This window comes from Ctenopharyngodon idella, chromosome 13 (assembly GCF_019924925.1).
Source record: "Ctenopharyngodon idella isolate HZGC_01 chromosome 13, HZGC01, whole genome shotgun sequence".
In the NCBI taxonomy this organism is placed as follows: Eukaryota; Metazoa; Chordata; class Actinopteri; order Cypriniformes; family Xenocyprididae; genus Ctenopharyngodon; species Ctenopharyngodon idella.
Window position 1 is genome coordinate 33,994,035 of NC_067232.1, and position 20,495 is coordinate 34,014,529.

Genomic DNA, 20,495 nt, shown 5'->3' on the forward strand with positions numbered 1-20,495 from the left:
AGGCTGTGTCTTAAGAACTAGTCTGACCAACTAACAGTTAGCCAAGAGGTAATCAGTCTTACTTTTCAGTATCAAATTAGACCAATCTACATTTTGATGTAACTGACATAAGAACAGTCTTGAAGAAAAGAATAAATTGATGTCTAACTTGTAAGGCTAGCCTTAGCAGTTTATGCAGCCGAGCTGGTTTCAGTTATTGAGACAATTAGATGGGCACATGAGGCAATAAAGTGTAGTATGCAATAAGTCAAACTAGTAAACTGATTATTCAAACCTATATGTGGACCTAATCACTGAACCACACCGGTACTGCCAAGATTCAACAGACAGATACAGTGATTCATGAACCAATTATTTATTACAAAAAAAATGCAAGACTGAACTCTTAAACTGTAATCTAATGGCAAACACAATACAAAAACATACATCTTTATATAAGATGTAGGTCTGCTGCATCGAGAGATGAAATAGCTACAGCAACTGAAAACAAAGAAAATGACAAACATAAATCAAACCATGTGGAGTGTGGACAGGAGAGCGGATAAACCTTATATTATTGGAAAGAATTAAAAACAATGACTAGAACCAAGGAAATATATTAAAACAACCAACAACTACAGAGAGTACCAAGAGCGTTTTCTTTTTCGATAACATCATTCTGGGTGTAACAGTGTCATCTGTGCTTCATACGTGCATCTCAACTCTTCTCAAAGTCTCATTTTTCAAACACCATAAATGGGTTAGTAATTGCTATTCAATTTCAACGGTGAGCGAAAGTCCAGACGCGTTTGAACATGGAACAGGAGACTGATTGAACACCTTTGATGAGCTGAACCGCACGTCTTCTGTGGCGCGTCGAAGAGCTTTGGTCTTACACAAAGTAGCTGAGGGCACTTGATCAATTTTTCAAAAATGCATGGAAGATATTTCCGTGCCTCGATCATTTGAGGTTTTGACCGGGAGATCCAAAGTCGCATTCCAATTTCCTAAATATGTAGTGCTTCTGTCTATAAATACAATAGTGCAATGCTTGTTAAAATATGAAATCCCTTGGCTATTCCATAACTTATGAAGATACAGAAAAATAAATCAGATAGAACTTCTTTTTGCAACTGCAACTTTTTACACATATACAGCAGAATTAAGTAAAAAGCACACATTTTGTGAGTATATTCTTTTCTCATATTTATCAAGTGCACGCACACAAGTTTAAATGAACAATATTTTAAGTGCATCTGTACATGTCCAACAAGCATCAAACACCCTCCATGGACACAATGGATTTCATATTTTGACAAATTAACATCAAAGAGGAAATAAGTACCAAAGACAACATGTTGAGGAAACTAGTCAAACCAATCAAATCACCCCAAACAACTTGTTAGTTTGGAGAACATCTCCATTTGCACTCATCCAGCAGTTTTTAATGAAACAGTATACACTTTTTTTTTAATATATATATAATATCCCATAAAACCAAACAGCAAAACCTGCTCTTGTGTGTCCATACTTCAAGTGCGAAAAGCCTTCAATTAGTTGGTCTAAGAAATTAGGTCGCATAAATATAATTACAGGGGACATCATTGATTCAAACCACACACTTAATGGAACAACGTTCAAGTAAATTGCATATAAAATTTACTTCTTGCATACAAAATTCGCCCCTCACTCCCCTCTACTCCAACCCACACCTCAATAAGTACTTTATTTTGGGTTCACAGGATTAGTGCAAGCACGAAAAATAAATAACACCTGCACTGCCAATGCCATCTGCTTTTCTCCGTTGTTTTTCTTGTGGACAAAATGAGAATTACACAATTTGGCTTGCAAAGAATTACCTTCCCAGTAAACCGAATGAACAAAACAAAAGGGAATGTCAACCAAAGCAAAACAAAAAGAAAAACTTTTCTTTTATTAACAAAGATTGCTACTATATCCCCTATAATGTGGCTGAAAAGGGCTATAATAATTACAAGACTATTAGAAAGAAGCCACACAGCCAAATTACGATGTCGTAAAATAAGAATGAGGGGTAAACAAAAACAAACAAACAAAAACAAAGAACAGCAAAAACCAACCTGATCTCACGGCAATTTGTACGTATTTTACGAGGTGGCTAATTCGTAGATCACTCGTCCGAACTCGTAAAATATGTATGATTTAGCAAAAAACATATGAATTTGTACGAGTGAGGTAAAAAAAACAAACAGCAAAAACCAAGTTGATCTCATGGCAAATCGTACGTATTTTTTTACGAGGTTGCTACTTTGTACACCCACACTCTTACGAATTCATACGATTTTTGCAAAATCTTACATATTTTATGAGGTGGCTAATTTGTAGGACCTCACTCGTATGAATTTGTAAGTTTTTTGCTAAATCGTACGTATTATACCAGGTGGCAAATTCGTATGACCTCACTCGTACATTTTTTGCTAAATTGTACGTATTTTACGAGTTGTCAAATTCATATGAATTTGTACGAATTACCTACTCCTAACCCTGTCTCTAAACCTACCCGTCACTGGGGTTTAGACAAATCGTATAAATTCGTACGAGTGAGGTTGTACGAATTTATACGTTTTTTGCTAAATCGTATGTGTTTTACGAGGTGGTTAATTCATATGAATTTGTACGATTTAGCAAAAAAACGTAGGCTACCTCACTCGTACCTCAATGGGGTTTAGACAAATCGTATGAATTTCGTACGAATGAGTGAGGTCGTACGAATTTGATTGTTTTTTGTTGAATTGCCAAATTTGTATGAATTCGTACTAATAACCTACCCCTAACCCCGCCCCTAAACCTACCCGTCCTGGGGTTTAGACAAATTGTATGAATTCGTACGAGTGAGGTCGTACGAATTTGCCACCTCGTAAAATACGTACGAATTGGTCGTGAGATAACGTAGGCAAAAACACAACAACACTTTTCCCCATCACAGTTCAAGAACATCCGTGTCGACTGTGCCAGGACAGTTCCAGAACCTCGGTCCTTCTCACTCGGACTCGTATTCCAGCGGGGCCACCTCATCGATGACCAGTTCCTCTTCGCACTTAATGTCTTCCAGTTTCGGTGACAGCCTCATTGCCGCGTGGACCTTCTTATGGCGCGAGAAGCTGGAGGAGTGAACGAAAGTCTTCCCGCACTGTGGGCACTCGTAGAGCTTGCCCGAAGCGTGCGTTTGCTGGTGCTGCTTGAGGTTGGAGAGCCGTATGAAGGTCTTCTTGCAGATGTTGCAGGTGTAGCACTTGTCGCTGGCGTGCGTGTGCTCGTGCCGAGACAGGCTGGTGGTGTGGCTGAAGCGCTTCTCGCACATGCGGCAGGGGTACGGCCGCTCCTCGTTCGGCAAGCACAGCCTCTTCTTGCCCCCTTTGTTGTGCTTGTTCTTCTTGCACAGGGTGTAGTAGTTGGGCTTGTCGCGGGAGCACAGCTTCAGGCGGATCTTTAGGTCCGAGGACTTGTCGAGCGTGTCTTTGCCATGCGTGTATGAGTTGAGCAGCTGTCGCACGTGAGCCACCTGGTGCTTGGAGAGGCCGGCGGAGTGGCTGAAGACCCTGTCGCACTGCGCGCACTGGTACTGCTTCTCACGCTCGCCTGAGGGGACCGGCGTTCTTTTATTCGTGCTGTGGAAACTGTGCTGGGTCATGATGGGCGCTGGGGTTGGAGCCGGGTACAGCGGCCTAGCGTTTTTATCCAAGCCTTTTTTGTGGATTAACCGATGCCGCGACAGACTAGAGCTGTGATTGAAGGTTTTGCCGCAGGTGTTGCACGTGTGCAGTCTCTTGGTTTTGTGGCATTTCTTGTGTATCGCCAGAAGCCGCTTGCCGTTGCACCTCACCCCGCACAGATTGCACTGCAGAGACTTTTTGTTGTCGCCTAACTTGCTGAAACCTTTCGAGGAAGGGAGGGACGATCTATCCGAGTGCACGTGCAGATGGCGAGCAAGACTGGAGGAATGGCTGTAGATCTTGCCGCAGAAGTGGCACTTATAGGTTCTAGTATGAGAGACCTCCTTCTCCCAGGAAATATCAGAAACATCCTCCTCTTCGCACAGCTGGCTATTCCCCGGTTCTGTGTTGTCGTCGGAGTCCGATTCACTTCCTACCTCCTCCTCGTGCGTCGGGATCAAATTCGGATCTATTTCTTCACATTCTGGGTACACGGCTTCGTAAGGGACAAAGAACGTCTCGTCCGGTTCCACTTTCACTATCTGATCGGAGGTGAAGCAAGCAGCCTCGTCCAAATCCTTTTTCACACAGGCTAAAGTGAATTTTGAGCCCACCTCGGCCCACTTGACAACATATTCGATGGGCTGGGTGTCCAGCTCCACCGTGATGAAGTCTGCTCCTAAAGCGTCCTGCTCGGAGCAGGTCAGCTCTGTTTCGATCTCTTCCATTAGGGCTGATCTTCACAGCCCTTCTGTTGCTTTCTCACTGGGAAGCAGTGCCTATTCCAGGCTTAATTTACACCTCAGCAAATCCTAGTAGGAAACAAAAACAAAAAATGCTTGAGTTCAATTAAACAGTATCAGCAATAATAACATACATCAGCCAATATTTGGCTATTTTGCTGATAATTAGTCAGTCTGACAGATTATTATCTCCCCCTTGTGTCAATTCAAGCAACAGCTTTGTCAGTTTATAATAAACCCTTTCTGTAGTAGCTAATTTTGAGTTCACATTGAGTAAAATAGATGTTTTTTATGGTCATGGGATAGCATTACTACATTTATATCAGCATTATATTACTCTTAAGGATTAGTTCACTTCAGAATTAAAATTTCCTGATAATTTACTCACCCCCATGTCATCCAAGATGTTCATGTCTGTCAAAAAGAAAATAAGGTTTTTGAGGAAAACATTCCAGGATTTTTCTCCATATAGTGGACTTCAATGGGGTTCAATGGGTTGAAGGTCCAAATTGCAGCTTCAGTGCAGCTTCAAAGGGCTCTACATGATCCCAGACAAGGAATAACGCTGCATTCACACGGGGCGTCGGCGTTAACGCTTCTCGTTAACTTTGAATGGGTGACGTCATGCGTTGCCAAACTGAATTGTGGGTTCCGTCGCGTCGCTTCACTCGTGTTGCTCGTGGCAGAAGTTGAAGATTTCTCAACTTTTAGAGCGCCAACGCAGGTGTCAGCCAATCAGATCGCCTTATGCAGTTGCTAGCCAATTGCGTTCATGCTACACTGAAAAATAACGTGATTGGCTGTTATCACTTTAACGGTCACGTCAACACAAGCTTCAGACACGCCCTCCATCAAGAGTTGACGCTGACGCCCCGTGTGAATGCAGCGTAAGGGCCTTATCTAGTGAAACAATCGGTCATTTTCTACAAAAAAATAAAAATGTATATAGTTTTTAACCACAAATGCTCATCTTGACGTGATCACATTGGAAAGGTCATGCTTGACGTAAGGGAAGTACCGCTGTAGTTCGAAAAACTCCATCTCATTTTCTCCTCCAACTTCAAAATCATCTGATATCGTCGGTTTACCTTTTTTTGTAAAAGGCGTTTGGCTTAATCTTTGCACGTTCGCTTTGTAAACACTGGATCTGTACTTCCTCCTACGTCACGCGTGACCTTTATAGTGTGATTACGTCATGCGTGGCGCATCGCAGAGCAGTGCAAGACAAGCATTTGTGGTTAAAAAGTATACAATTTTTATTTTTTTAAAGAAAATGAACAATCGTTTCGCTAGATAAGACCCTTATTCCTCGTCTGGGATCATGTAGAGCTCTTTAAAGCTGCACTGAAACTGACATTTGGATCTTCAACCCGTTGGAAACCGATGAAGTCCACTAAATGGAGAAAAATCCTGGAATGTTTTCTTTTCGACTGAAGAAATAAAAACATGAACATCTTGAATGACATGGGGGTGAGTAAATTATCATTCAGAAGTGAACTAATCCTTTAGGGCACTGAAAAACCATGCAAGTCTGCTAGAAAAAAAAAGTACAGGCTGCATGGAGACTCATGAGCTATGGTGCAAGATATTTTACTTCCTCTTCTTAGATTGATTTTTTTTTTTAAGCTTATATGCATGACTACAGTATAATGAACCCTGAATATATCTGCATAGCTCACCCAAAAATGAAAATTCTGTGATTAAGTTGGTCCAAAGCTTGCTGAACAAATAAGAATATGTTCTGAAGAATGTTGGTAACCAAACAATTGATTGGCCCCACACTATGTAAGTCAATGTGGACCATCAAATGTTTTGTTACGGATATTATTCAAAATATCTTCTTTTGCATTCAGCAGAAGAAAGAAATTCATACAGGTTTGGAACAATTTGAGGGTGAGTAAATGATGACAGAACTTTCATTTTTGGGTGAACTATCCCTGTAACAACAGACTATTCCACGACTGACATTTAAGAGATGCAAACAAGAACGTTCTGAAGAATCGGTCGTACATTCACCGAACTCGTTCTACAGAATACTATAAAGAATCACTCTGACATTTAAAATAACATCCCAACGAATTATTCTGGTATTTAGAGAACATTACAAGAAATCATTCTGACATTTAAATAACGTTTAGAACAAAAAAAAAAAAAAAACATTTTGATATTCGGAGAACGACCTGAAGAATCATTCTGACATTTAGAGACTGTTCAGAAGAATCACTCTGATATTCAGAGAACGTTCTGAAGAATCATTCTGAAATTTAGAGACTGTTCAGAAGAATCACTCTCCCATTTAAAACAACGTCCCAACGAATCATTCTGATATTTAGAGAACATTACAAGAAATCATTCTGACATTTAAACAACGTTTAAAAAACATTTAGATATTCAGAGAACGTACTGAAGGATCAATCTGACATTTAGAGACTGTTCAGAAGAATCACTCTGATATTCAGAGAACGTACTGAAGAATCATTCTGCAGTTAGTACGAAATCTGTCAAACCCGTCGGAACATAATATGTCGAACTGTAAAATGAAAGCGGACGTTCGCGCCAGGGTATTTCCTCATCAGCGGGATGCCGCGAAGTCTCGCCAATCTCGCATTTTCGCGTGTTTACGCTGGGATTATTTATTTATAAACTCACCTTCTCTGATCAATCGTGATAAAAGACATGTAGAACAATGTACTTTAACCCGCAACAAAAAGGGAAAAACAGACAAACAAAAGCGTTACAACGGTAAACAGGAAACACAACTGTGCATTGACACGGTGCATTGTGGGAAAGGATTAAATGGGGCTGCAACCGAGTACTGTATTTTTCTTTTAAAAGCATTTAATGTCGCTCGTGTTCAAGTTGTCCACGTCAAGAACGTTTTAAGATCTCGATAATAAAATGCAGACGAACTGTGTCGTGAATCAGTCTGACCTTGTAATGGCACGGAAGAGGCGTTCGGCAAAGCCTGACTGTAAACATATTATAATGGCCAGGATTCAATCGGCCCGCCATAAAACTGCACATATATTCAGCATTATAGACGATTTAAGCGTATATCTCACACCGAGGCCCAGATACACACATACTGAAACTGAATACGATATGTACAGGCTGTACTTTCTGTACTACTGCCAGCTTGTGCTGAAATAACTCGCACTTACGGTTGCTCGAGAATATATATTATAACGTTAGTTAGTGACCATTTCGATCAATACATGACAGGAAACAGACAATCCGCGAGCCCATTTGGTGTTTAAAATACCTTTTGATCGGTTATTCATAAGCAACGGATGCTTCACTTGGAGCAATAACAACAATACAATTCGCCTCAGAAAGAGCCAAAGGTATTATTGTGACCAAGACTCCGAGAGTGACATATGGCCGGTGTGACTGCATGATCTGTTGTATTTAAATTCCTCAGTACAGTCACTGTAATATTATCACAGCGCGTCTTCCTGTCCCCATGATTGCACTTCATTTGTTGATTAGCCATAAACATCCACTGTTCAAACATTTTGCAATGTGTTGTGTCGATTAAAATGTATTTTAAAGTAATTACCAAGCACAGAATGTGCAGTTTGGTCGTTGGAAATCGGTTCGGTTCTGCCGCACCTCTGTCAGATCATCGTCGATGTCGTCACGGATGTCATTTTTCTTTTTCTTTTTTTTCTCACAGGCTCGGCGCGTCACCGTTGATGCATATAACACCTGGATCGACTTCCGCATTCCATTGTGCACAACAGAATAAATAAAATACATAAACAGCATTAATGCAAAATGTTTTCTGAAAATGTTATATACTCAAAATAATTTAAATGGACTGCCTGGACGCGACTGAAACTGGTTTTTATTACGCATTAACATAATATTTCCCTAGTAACAGAACAAAATAATAATTGCACATTTCCTTTTTGAAATAACATGTTCATGACCATAAACATAATTTATATTGATATATGTATTTTAATTGATATCATCTTATGTGTCACAATATGCGTAACAGTAATCTGTTGATATCACTGTATTTTTTATTATGATTATATAACATAATACAGAGAGAATCTCAAAAATGTTTTGCAAAGTATATATATATAGAATAAAAATATAAAAAAAAATAAATAATAATAAATGCCAGAGCAATTAAAAAGAGAAAAGGTGTTGCTTTACTTATCTATCATATTATTTTTAATAATAACATTACATGCTCTAGGCTGTTTGCTTTTACAGTTATACAAAACATACATTATTTGTTTTATATAATGGTTGGAGCCACTAAAACATTTTAAGCAAAATGAATGTAAAGGCATTTCCTTTTCATTACTAACTAGGCTACTATCACGAGTAATAGGCAATTCAATTTAAAATGTTCCAATAACCAATATTAATTCATAATTCATTTCACATCAAATTTCGTATGCATTATTTTATATGAAACTTTATAATTTTAGTTATTAATATACAATTTATCAGCTGTTTTACTAAAACTCCACTTTAGTTTCACTTTTTGTATGTATTGATCTGGCCAGAAATCGTTTGCTGTCGCAAAAACTGTCGTAGATGTGCTTCGATAAAGCTTCGCAAGTATCCATTTCCTATCCACAGTTTGTCCCCATCACCACACCTATTGTGCTTTCTCATATTATAACATAGTAAAAAAGTTTAATGTATGGGTTTGAGGGATGAGAACTGTTTGTTATGGGTTGTTAAATGACCGTCCACAGTTTACTTTACGGCAAACAAGTGGAGCATCAGGTTGAACATTCGCCGTGTAGTGGTGGCAAAAATGGCACTTGTTCGGTGAACGCTGAATAATTAAACAATTTAATTGTGTTTTTGGAAGAAAAATGACCGATTGCCATGTGTAACTTGTCCAAATTAATGTAAGTCTAGAGTCCTTCTCTGACCTTATTACTGCCTGCTAAGTTAAAGCTCATCAGGGAACAGATTACATTTGTTTTCTGCTGTTTGTTGGCTAACGGTAGTTGCGCAAAGCAGGCATACCTTTAAATGTTTAGTTAAGTAAAAAGGTGTACGAACCTCTTAACCTAAAGATGGATAAGGAGCCATCAGAATCATCCAGCACAGGCTCCAGAAGTCCAGGAGGCTTCGGTCTGTTTGGATCTGGCCCTCAGTATTCAAAGACAGAGCTCTCTGGAGTGCCATGTAAGTCTGGCATATCTATTATATTACTCAGTATCCATATTCAGTAGCTTACTAAAGTTTGCTTCTCTGAACAGTGACAGGCATGAGTCCTCTCTCTCCATACCTTAACGTGGACCCCAAGTATCTCTTACAGGTGAGATCTGTGGTTTTATGGCCACAAGCTACCTTTATTTGTTTTTAATATATGAGATTTAAAGGATAGCTGTCATTATCATGTGCTCACAGGATACAGATGAGTTCATTTTACCCACTGGAGCAAATAAAACAAGAGGACGCTTTGAGCTGGCCTTCTTCACTATAGGAGGATGCTGTATCACAGGTATCTTTTTCTCGTCCTCCTCATATACAGGTTCTCCTGCGTCATAATACAGTCTCCTCCGTCATATAGATACACTTCTGAGTACACTAGTCAAAATGCTTCCTTTTTTGTTGTTGTCTGATATAATAAAACATTTTTCATTACAAAATTAATTGAGAAATATTTCAGAATGTCTTAGTATTTGCTTTTGATAAGTTTTGGTTGTTATTTTCGATTAATGTTTTTTAAATGATTTTTTAAAAATTCTAACATTTTATTTACAAGTATTACAATGTATGTATTGGCATACAGGTGCTGTATTTGGGGCTGTGAATGGTCTTCGAATGGGCTTGTCTGAAACCAGAAACATGGCTTGGTCCAAACCTCGCAACGTACAGTGAGTACTGCAGCAGCGCTGTACAAATTTAAATGCCAATATAAAAAAAAAGTCAGTTAAGTTTACTTTAAAAAAATATATGCTTAAATGGTCTGCATCTTACAGAATGACACACAAGAGAAAAAAACATGCTTGGTAAATCATAATTATGATGTAAAAAGTCATAATTATGAGATAAAATTCAAAGTGATGAGATACAAAGTCTTAATTTTTATCTCATTATGATTTACAATCAATTACGACCTTTTGTCTTGTGGTTATAGCTTAGTATTTCATAATTTTGGCTGTCAGTTATTAGTTAATTTAATTATGAGATAAAAGGTCTTTTTATGAGATACAAATTCTTTGGCGTTTTGTTATAATTTCGACTTTTTATCTCATCATTATTGTCTCATGGTTATAGCTTATTTTGTAAATTTGCGAAATTAATTATGCGATAAAAGGTCGAAATTATGAGCTACAAAGTTATCGTTTTGACATATCTCATAATTATGACTTATTGTGATCTCACAATTATGATTTACTATCAATTTTGACCTTGTCTCATGATTATAGCTTAGTATTTTATAATTTTGACTGTCAATTATTGGCTAATATAATTATGAGATAAAAAGTTGAAATTATGAGATACAAATTATTTGACTTTTTGTCAAAATTTTGACCAAGTCATTTATTAGTTAATAATTATGCGATAAGAGGTCAAAATTATGAGATACAAAGTCAAAATTCAAAGTTGAATTTCTGTTCATTTTGATGTATCTCATAATTATGACATTATCTCACAAATTATGATTTAGTGTGTCATAATTTTAAATTTTTATCTTATAATTATGATTTACTATCAATTTCGAATTTGTCTCGTGATTATTGCTAATTATAAGTTATTAGTTAATTATAAATGTTCAAAATTATGAGATACAAATTCTGACTTTTTGTCATTTAGACTTTTTAATTTCATAATTATTATTTACTATCAATTTCGACCTTTTGTTATTTACTATCATTTTTGACCTTTTGTCATAATTTTGACCAAGTAATTTATTAGTTAAGTATGCGATAAAAGGTCAAAATTATGATATACAAAGTCATAATTCAAAGTCGAATTTCTGTCATAACTTTGACGTATCTCATAATTATGTCTTTTATCTCACAATTATGATTTACTATCAATTTCGAACTCATGATTATAGCTTAGTATTTCATCATTGTGACTGTCAGTTATTAGTTAATAATTATGATGAGTTCAAAATTATGAGATAAAAAGTCAGTTTAAAGTCAAATTTGTCAATTTTGACATATCTCATAATTGACTTTTTATCTCAATTATAACTTGGCGTGTCATAACTTCAACTTCTGAATTTTAACTTCATCTCTGAATTTTAATTTTAGTTTCTCATTACTCTGACTTTTGATGTCATAATAATTATGATTTACCAAAGATTTGTTTTTCTTATGTGGTGGAAAATGGCTACCATAGCAATTAATAACAGACTCTTAATGAGAGGTTAAAATAGGACATCCACTGCATTGATAGTTTGTGTTACTGGACTCTATCAACACATTGCATACTTTCATGAAGTTAACCAGCAGAGGGCAGTGTTTACCACAGTGTTCACCATGTCGATTATAGGAACAGAAGTGGCAGAAGTGTATTTCCTGGTAAAGGTGGGTCAGGTAACACACAATACTGGTATTCCGTGACGTCAGAGGCAGCATTGTCATGGATAGGCGTATAAACCACTCAGAGCTCTGTGGTGTCAAGTTTCCTTTGGTTTGTGGTGATGCACCACATTCCACAAAAACCAGAGTCATGTGCACTTTTCCTTTGAATTACAAATTGTGGTGCAGGCAGTTGGGGGAATTCATAGACAAGCTGGTTTTTGACGTCACAAAATGGAAAAGAAAACCAAACCCATAACAGTACACCCTACAGAAATCTTCTGATTTATAAAACAGCTTTTCTTCTATTGCAAATCCTAACTGAAAAAAATCAAGATGGCTGATTGAGATGACTGATCCCCTTCTGTCAATGTTTGTGTTTTTGCCACTGTTATCAGCCCTAGATAAATCATTTGATACGCTGCTAGACATTGACATATGCTTTTTTTTTTTTTTTTTTATACGTTATCAATAACAATGTCTTGACAGCTGTTTTAAATCAATAGCTCAAATACATCTGTGTGTACACACCTGTGCGACCCAAAGCATCATGTGGTCAAGGCTGTTCACATGCAGTTCTTTTTATGTTGTACAAGACAAGTACAGTGGGCCAAAGTCTGCCGCTCCACTGCTGTTACGTGCGAGACTCCAGCACTGTCAGCAGATTGATAGGGTGTTTGGGTGAAAAGTGGCATGATCACCCTGCCATAATGTATTCTCTTAAACACTGACACAGGTCAAGGAAGTTGTTATTGAATGATTCAACCTTGAAACACCAAGTGCTGATTCATGGGTTATGAACCAAAAATATGCATGCGTTTATACAGCCTTTTTGTTAATATGATATTATGGAGACTCTGCAGCCATTTCCCAAGGCATAATACATTTGAATTTCTGTATATGGCATGATGTTTTAGAACCAAAATCATTAGTGATTTGGGTCAATTGTGACTTTATTTTAAACTCTTAATCTCCATCCTTCTCTCCAATTCAGAATCCTGAATATGGTGACCCGCCAAGGTGCCACATGGGCGAACACTTTGGGTTCAGTAGGTGAGTGGCCCAGTTTCAGTCTCCTTCACCCTCAAAATGAATCTTGTCCATCTTTGTAGTCGACTCATTTAAAACAGAAGGGTATCTTTATTTTCAATATATTTTCACTTGGAAGTCATATAATAATGCTGTGTTGCATGCATGATATAAATATATATAAATATATGTGTTTAGCTCTGCTGTACAGTGCATTTGGGGTGATTGTAGAGAAAGCCAGAGGGGCAGAGGACGACCTCAACACGATTGTTGCAGGGACCATGACTGGTGTCCTCTACAAATCTCCAGGTAGATCATGTATAATAATATGTTTATCACATTAGGGCTTTTCACACTGTGCTTAACCCCGGGTTATCGTCGTTCTAAACTCCACTTTTAACCCCGGGTAAAGGCACGCTTCCAATTTGTGATCTAGAAGCAGGGAAAACACGTCAATTGGAGTGGAGAGGAGGCCATTTCTTTCTTAACTTTATAGTCTGAAAAGTTCATTCAGGATAAACTTGATAGTACGGTTGGAGACAATATATAATATAGGGCTGTTCACACTGTGCTTAACCCTGGGTTATCATTGTTCTAAAAACCACTTTTAACACCGGGTAAAGGTTTCACACTTGTAATTTAGAAGCGGGGTTAGCACCGCTTTTTACCCGGGGTTATGAAACACTGCTCCGGAGCAGGGTTAGCTGCACTTTTGCGGTGCCAAAATTGTGGTGCCAAACTTGTACAGTGTGAAACGATGCATTGTTAGAATGTTACGGCCAGACACTTCGTCGACAGACAAGACAGAGCAGGTTACTTATGATATTAAACAAAGTCCCAGCTTTCAAATTGTGTAATTTTTTAAGAAATTTGAACAATAAAAACTGTTTTGTGGCTCTTTAATGTGTCGTGACAGATCGCTGTAGCGCCTCAGCTCAAGCGGCTCGTGAACCGATCATCTCTTCCTACTAGTTAATTTATAGCATCAAATAAACATGAATGAACATGAGAAGGAATGTTGTTTCAAACGTGGAAAGACATCAGTACACACCATTTTTCAAGTTTAAGTCCACCGAGGTTAATCTTCTAACTCCTGACTGCTTTGTCGGACAAAATGGCAGATTCGGCGTTATGATTGGTTAGATCGCTTGTCAATCAAACTCCCGGCAAAGGGTCAGTCGCATACTCATATTTGCCTGCTTTAGACAGTCACGGAAACACTGTGTATTGTATATAAACAGTAAATTCACCGTTTGAGAGGGAAAAAGCCAAATGCTCACAGAAAACGTGACAATTTGTGTGAAGAAGAGACCATTTCATTCTTACCTTTATAGTCCGAAATGTCCATTCAATATAAACTCGACAGTACAGTCATTAATATGAGGATGCACAATGCTGGAGCTGTGTAAACAGGTTGCGTGCTGCGTTCATCCAGTCAATTACACTGACACCTCAAATATGCAAATAAGAACGTTAACCTAGGGTTTAGGAATGTACCGTGTGAAACATCAGTTTATGAATACCCAGGATTAATTGTTAACCCTGGGTAAATTGTGAGCAGTGTGAAACGTGAAGCAAGATAACCCAGGATTCTGTTTACCCGGGGTTTAGAATGACCCAGGGTTAACTATTTCAAGTGTCATAAGCTCTTATGAGGATGCGCAATACTAGAGCCTTTATAGGGGTTTTCACACTTAAAATAGTTAGCCCTGGGTAATTCTAAACCCTGGGTAAGCGGAATCCTGGGTTATCTTGCTTAATTTAGCATGGCTTAACAATTAATCCTGGGTAATCATAAACTGACGGTTCACACTGTACATTCCTAAACCCTGGGTTAACTTTCTCATTTGGATATTTGTAATGTCAGTGTCGATGATTGGACGAACACTGCATGCAATTGTAGGATTACATAAAGGCTCTAGCACTGAGCATCCTCTTCATATCATATATTGCCATCTGTACTATCAAGTTTATCCTGAATGGACTTTTCACACTAAAGGTAAGAATGAAACTCTTCTTCACTCCACTTGATGCTTTTTCTGTAAACCATTTGACATTTTTCCCCTCAGAAGCTGAAAGTACTCTTTATACTATGCGCAGTGTTTCCGTGACTGTGCAGATTATGCAAATATGAGTACGTGATTGGTTGTCTGTTGCTAAGCGTCTGGCTGTAACATTCTAACACCGCATCGTTTCACACTGTACAAGTTTGGCACTGCAATGCGGGATTAACACCGCAAAAGTGGTGCTAACCCTGCTTCTAAATTACAAGTGTGAAACGTTCCTTTACCCGGGGTTAAAAGCAGTGTTTAGAACAACGATAACCCAGGGTTAAGCGCAGTGTGAAAAGCCTTTATGGAAACATGCCATCAATGACACTGACACCAAAATTATGCAAATAAGAACATTAACCTAGGGTTTAAGAATGTACAGAGTGAAATGGCAGTTTATGAATACCCTGGATTAACTGTTAACCCTAGTGAAAAAAAAATATGCTAAAATGTATTTGAAATACATTTATTTTGTGCTAAGTATACTACAAACACATTAACATATTTATGTATACTAAACTGTTATACTTAAAGTCTGCTAAATGAAACAACTAATGTTTTACTTAATGCTCTTTAATTGTGCAGAAGTAGTGCTGAGGTCCAACTAAACATATACTGAAGTATATTTGATTGTGTTAAAGTGGAACTATTGCAAGCATACTTTAGGAACACTTTAAATATCTTGCATTTAAAGACTGATATTATACTAAGATCATACAATCCTTATTAACAGTGATATTAAAATACTTTTTAGGCATAATATTAAGAAATGTGCATTGTGCAATAAAGAAATACTCCAAATAAAATTAATTATAATTTTATATCAGTAAGTCTTAAGTGATATGTCAGTAAATATGTTAATGGATTTGAAGTATATACTTATTATGAAATAAATGTATTTTAAATAGATTTTGGTATAGGTTTTTATTTACTAGGGAACCTGGGTAAAGTATGAGCAGTGTGAAACGTGAAACAAGATAACCTATGATTCCATTTACCCGGGGTTTATTGACCCAGAGTTAACGAGTTCAAGTGTGGAAAAAAAAAAAAAAAACACCTATATTGTTGTCTTAAAGAAGCAAAAACGAAACCCTTTTGTCAGCAGACTGAAGGAGAAGGAACAGAAATGTGATGTACTTCCTTTTCTGTGGAAGATTAAGGTGAAAAGGGAAATTGTTCTGGTGACAACAGAGTATTGTTGTGAAAGTCATTGCACGCTATCTTTTACAGAAAACATGCATTACCTTTTATAAAACTCATTAATAACAGTAACAGACATCACTACATTAAATAATGCTTAACAGGTTAGCTAATGTAAACTCACATTAGTTTGAAGTTTTGATTCATATATCTTCAAATGCAGCACCCCCAAAAGTATTTGGACACTTAAAACATTAAGGATTTTACTTGACACTGTAGTTTAATGTTCAGTGGCCTTAATTGGTTTTGGAAGTATTTTTTTCCCCTAGGAATTAAATAAAATCTTAATTTAATATTTTTTAAATAAAGGTATTTTTGGCCTTTATAGAGGACTGTAGGGAGAACAGACAGTAAGTGAAGTGGGAGAGAGAGAGAGGGGGGAACGGGATGGAAAAGTACCACAAGAACAAAGCACCGTGTGAACCAACCCGACCAGCTCCCTTATAAATCAAAAACATTGGAAACTGATTTGAAGCAAAAAAAAAAGTATATAATTCAGAAAAAAGGCAAGTTCATGTTCTTTAGCATCTTTGATGAGAGAATGAACTACAATCTCATAAAGCACTGAGAATTATGTATTTATAAAGATGGCAGAGTATATGAAAATTGTTTATTTATAAGTAATAATAAATTAATATAAACCTAGACATGATTCGTAGAACATAAAATGATTGATTACAAGTATAAACAATAATTGTAAAATGTGTTGCAAAATATTAATATAGATACAAATACACTACTTCTAAAAAGGAATATTTTTTTTTTTTTATTAATCAAGGACGCATTAAATTGATCAAAAGTGACAGTAAAGACATTTATAATGTTTCAAAACATTTCTGTTTCAAATAAATGCTGTTCTTTTGAACTTTCTATTCATCAAAGAATCATGAAAAAAAAAAAAAGTTCATGGTTTTCACAAAAATATTAAGCGGGACAACTGTTTTCAATATTATAACAATGTTTCTTGAACAGCAAATCAGCATATTAGAATGATTTCTGAAGGTGATGATGCTGAAAATTCAGCTTTGCCATCACAGGAATAAATTACAGTTTACTATATATCCAAATAGAAAAGTCTTATTTAGGTCATTCAGTGGTTATAAACACAAAATGTCATTGTTTCTACAAGGAAGTACCTTCAGAATTACCCTACAGGTGTTTTCCTATAGCTGTGACTGGGAATATTTAGAAGAGAAGAGTTGTTGTAAAGACAATTGGGGAAAACTGCTCTGCTAGAATGCCACAAAATAATTTCCCATTATGCTTTGCTGCAGAGTTTATTAGAAGGAAGGTTCCTGGGTATTGAGTTGATGCAGCTGAAAAGCATTTATTTGGCAGGGTTTAGTGTCAGATAAGAGTTTTGCCATGAATGCAGTTTGTGTTCGGTGCGTCACATGCCTTTCCGACCATCACAAGTTCACACTCATAACTTTCGTTATCTCACGTTTCATAGTCATGTGTCACACAGGATATATTCAAACACATTTATAAGTGCACAGGAAGTGTTCATTGATCATAATGGTGCTGTAAAATCATTTACAGTCACAGTAGTGTTTACTGACATGTGTTGGCATTGTATGTTTTGTTGTTCTTCATATCTGGGGCATTTTTGTTTAATATTAACAGAAAACAAGAATGTAGACATGAAGCAACATATCTATAAGAAAGAGTCCCTTTTTGTTATTTTGTAATGGGTGGGCTCTCGCTGGCTCACATCCACCAGTTCATTCAGCCGTTATCAAGCCTCGACTCGTGGTGGGTGTGGAGTCCTCACACTTGTCAGGCTCTATCGCTCTTCTCCATGTTCTCGGTCAGGGTGAGCTGAAGCTCCTCTCCATCTGTTTTAAGCTGTGAGACTGTCAATGGAGCTCAATGAGTTGATCTGGCTGTATTGTGTGCTGCTCACCAGAGAATGTGTGAAACAAAGCTTTCGTTTTGAACCAAAAATGTTATTCTAATTTTAGTTTTACTATGATAATGATGCCTAGGATTGAATAAATGAATCATTACGCTCTTATACCGTCTCGGGCTTTGTGAATTCAAACAATGCTGTTTTCTGTGAATGTGCGAGACTTCTGATTCATTAGCAGCTGTAGGGAAATGACTAGCGCTATGATGTGTTTGGGTCATTTTGATGCGGAAAGGATTTTCTTTTTCCCGAAAATGTTAATATTATCGCATTGGACTAAAACTTACTGACTTTGTTCACACAGGGTATAACTACTTCCCAATTATTATTTATGTATTTATTTTTTTTGTACATGTGTGATTGTAAAGATAAAGGTCCAGGAACTGTGCCTTTTTTGAGTATTACAGGCTTTCTTTTTCACAGATATGAACTTTATCCTCAGATCACTTAGTTTCAGAAAGAAATAGAAAATCTGTCCTAAAACTGAAAGTTGGCAAAAAGATTGAATCCATTATCTGGTGATAATATAGCATAACGAGAGATTTATAATCTATTTTTTTGTAGGCCGCTCATTTTTGACAGTGAACACCACAAGTGCGACTTTGTTCCATTTTTGTACAAAATAAAAGTATTTCAAAACAAACTTCCTGGTTAAACATTAAAGTACACTAGTGTAATAAACTGTGCATTTTCCCCCCCATATTTTGTTGAATATCAACAAAATTATCCACAAATACTGCTTTTTTCACACTGAGCTGAGATCAGTGAGGCCTATATGGAAGCTTGTTTCCATCATAAAATAAAAAAGGTATTGCGACTTTTTTTCTCAGAATTGAGTTATATAGTAAGAATTGCATGATATAAACTCGCAATTTTAAGAAAAAAGTTTGTATCACACAGTTTTGACTTTATAACTCGCTTAAATCTCGCAATTCTGACTTTATAACTCGCAATTGCGAGAGAAAAAAAAGGCAGAATTTTGAGATAAAAAGTCACATTTATTTTTATTTATTTTTTAAAGCTATTTTAAGAAGCTGATCATTTTTGACTGGGAACACCAAAGGTTTTAAAGGGTTTTCAACATTATAAGGTCTAAAAGAATAGCAAAGTGCAGTAAACAGTAAAACAAATACAAATACATTAAAATAATATGGTAAGAAACACCAGTTTCAGTATCAAGCAGCATAATGGGCTGTTTTGTACAGCTGAAACTATCTGGAAGCAAATGACACCAACACACACGTTCAATTTACAAATGGCCGCATTGCTCTTACGTTAAAAATGACTAGGTGAGAAGACTTTCATAGGGAGCTGCTTGAAAAAATGACAACCGTTATGATACAATTTAGTGAAAGCAATGAGTGCAACTCAGAGAGAAGTTGGGCAAGTTCATCTACAGATAAATTCAGATGTAGAGGAACTGCTGATTCCTGTCTTCTCTGTATGTGTTTTGTTGCAGGAGGTTTTCGGGGGGCAGCGCGGGGTGGGTTGGTTGGGTTGACGCTTTCTGGACTCTATGCTCTCTACAACAACTGGGACCACCTGAAGGGAAGCTCTCCTACACGCTACTGAGGTGCCTGTTAAGATACTCAACAAAGCAGTCCGAAAATTGTCAATTTTTCAAAATACCAAGCATAATTGAATGCATTTGTTAAGAAGCAATGTCCATCAACTTTACTGCTAAGATGAGACGGTCAAGAAACTGCACCTGGAGGCTTCAAATTCATGACAATTCATGATCATCTTCTAAAATGTCATAATTTATGATTTGAGGAATGTTTGTAACTAATTGTTTAAAAATGATTTAGACACTATTTAATTGATTAATGAAGCTTAACTGTCCATTTGATGGTGTCCATAAATGCACAGTGTGTGTTTATATAAATATATCCAGTAATGGCTGAAAAACCAAATAGTGAAATAAACCGTTGCTTGTTTTCAATGTTTGTTTGCAATACATTTAGCAATCAAACGTTGTACCAACTGTAATTAATTTTTCAAAACAGATGACTTGATGTTAAGAACAAAATTAAACATTGCACTAGAACTGGATAATGGGTGTTTACTAAAATTCTTTGATATAATATTTGGTAATTATGAATGTATGTTATTACATGAAATGATATTTGGGCACATTGCCTTATTCCATCAGCATTGTTAACGGACACCAGAATTTATGTGTGTAAATGTCGCTAAATTAAATATGTGCTATAAAAACTTACATTTGTGTGTTCACTGAAATATTGAGGTTCATTAGGCCTCAGATTCTTATCAGAAGGGTTGCACTGTAACCCATATAATCAACAACAAATTTTGTGAAGCTTTTGGTCCACAAGTTCCTTTCTGTGAGCATAAACTGGCATTTCTTGTGTCAG

The 20,495-nt window shown here is 36.9% G+C and overlaps 2 protein-coding genes across 6 annotated transcripts; one reads left to right on the forward strand and one right to left on the reverse strand.

Annotated features, from left to right (window-relative positions):
- Positions 1-339: 339 nt before the first annotated feature.
- Positions 340-8,135, reverse strand: LOC127524940 (zinc finger protein 135). 4 transcript variants are annotated; one of them, XM_051917021.1, is made up of 2 exons: positions 7,974-8,135; positions 340-4,483 (listed from the first exon to the last, which is right to left on the reverse strand). In XM_051917021.1, exon 2 carries the CDS (start codon positions 4,397-4,399, stop codon positions 2,999-3,001), a length of 1,401 nt encoding a protein of 466 aa, XP_051772981.1. In that variant the 5' UTR covers positions 4,400-4,483; positions 7,974-8,135; the 3' UTR covers positions 340-2,998. The 4 variants fall into 4 exon arrangements, with proteins under 4 accessions (XP_051772981.1, XP_051772983.1, XP_051772982.1 ...); XM_051917023.1 differs by lacking the exon at positions 7,974-8,135 and adding an exon at positions 7,677-7,904; XM_051917022.1 differs by lacking the exon at positions 7,974-8,135 and adding an exon at positions 7,064-7,223.
- Positions 8,136-8,957: 822 nt separating this feature from the next.
- Positions 8,958-20,341, forward strand: timm23b (translocase of inner mitochondrial membrane 23 homolog b (yeast)). Of its 2 annotated transcripts, XM_051917035.1 has the most exons (8): positions 8,958-9,294; positions 9,466-9,577; positions 9,652-9,710; positions 9,803-9,896; positions 10,188-10,272; positions 12,926-12,984; positions 13,159-13,269; positions 19,580-20,341. In XM_051917035.1, the coding sequence occupies exons 2-8, from the start codon at positions 9,466-9,468 to the stop codon at positions 19,690-19,692; spliced, it is 633 nt and encodes a 210-aa protein (XP_051772995.1). In that variant the 5' UTR covers positions 8,958-9,294; the 3' UTR covers positions 19,693-20,341. The 2 variants fall into 2 exon arrangements, with proteins under 2 accessions (XP_051772995.1, XP_051772994.1); XM_051917034.1 differs by having other exon boundaries at positions 8,959-9,577.
- Positions 20,342-20,495: the final 154 nt, after the last annotated feature.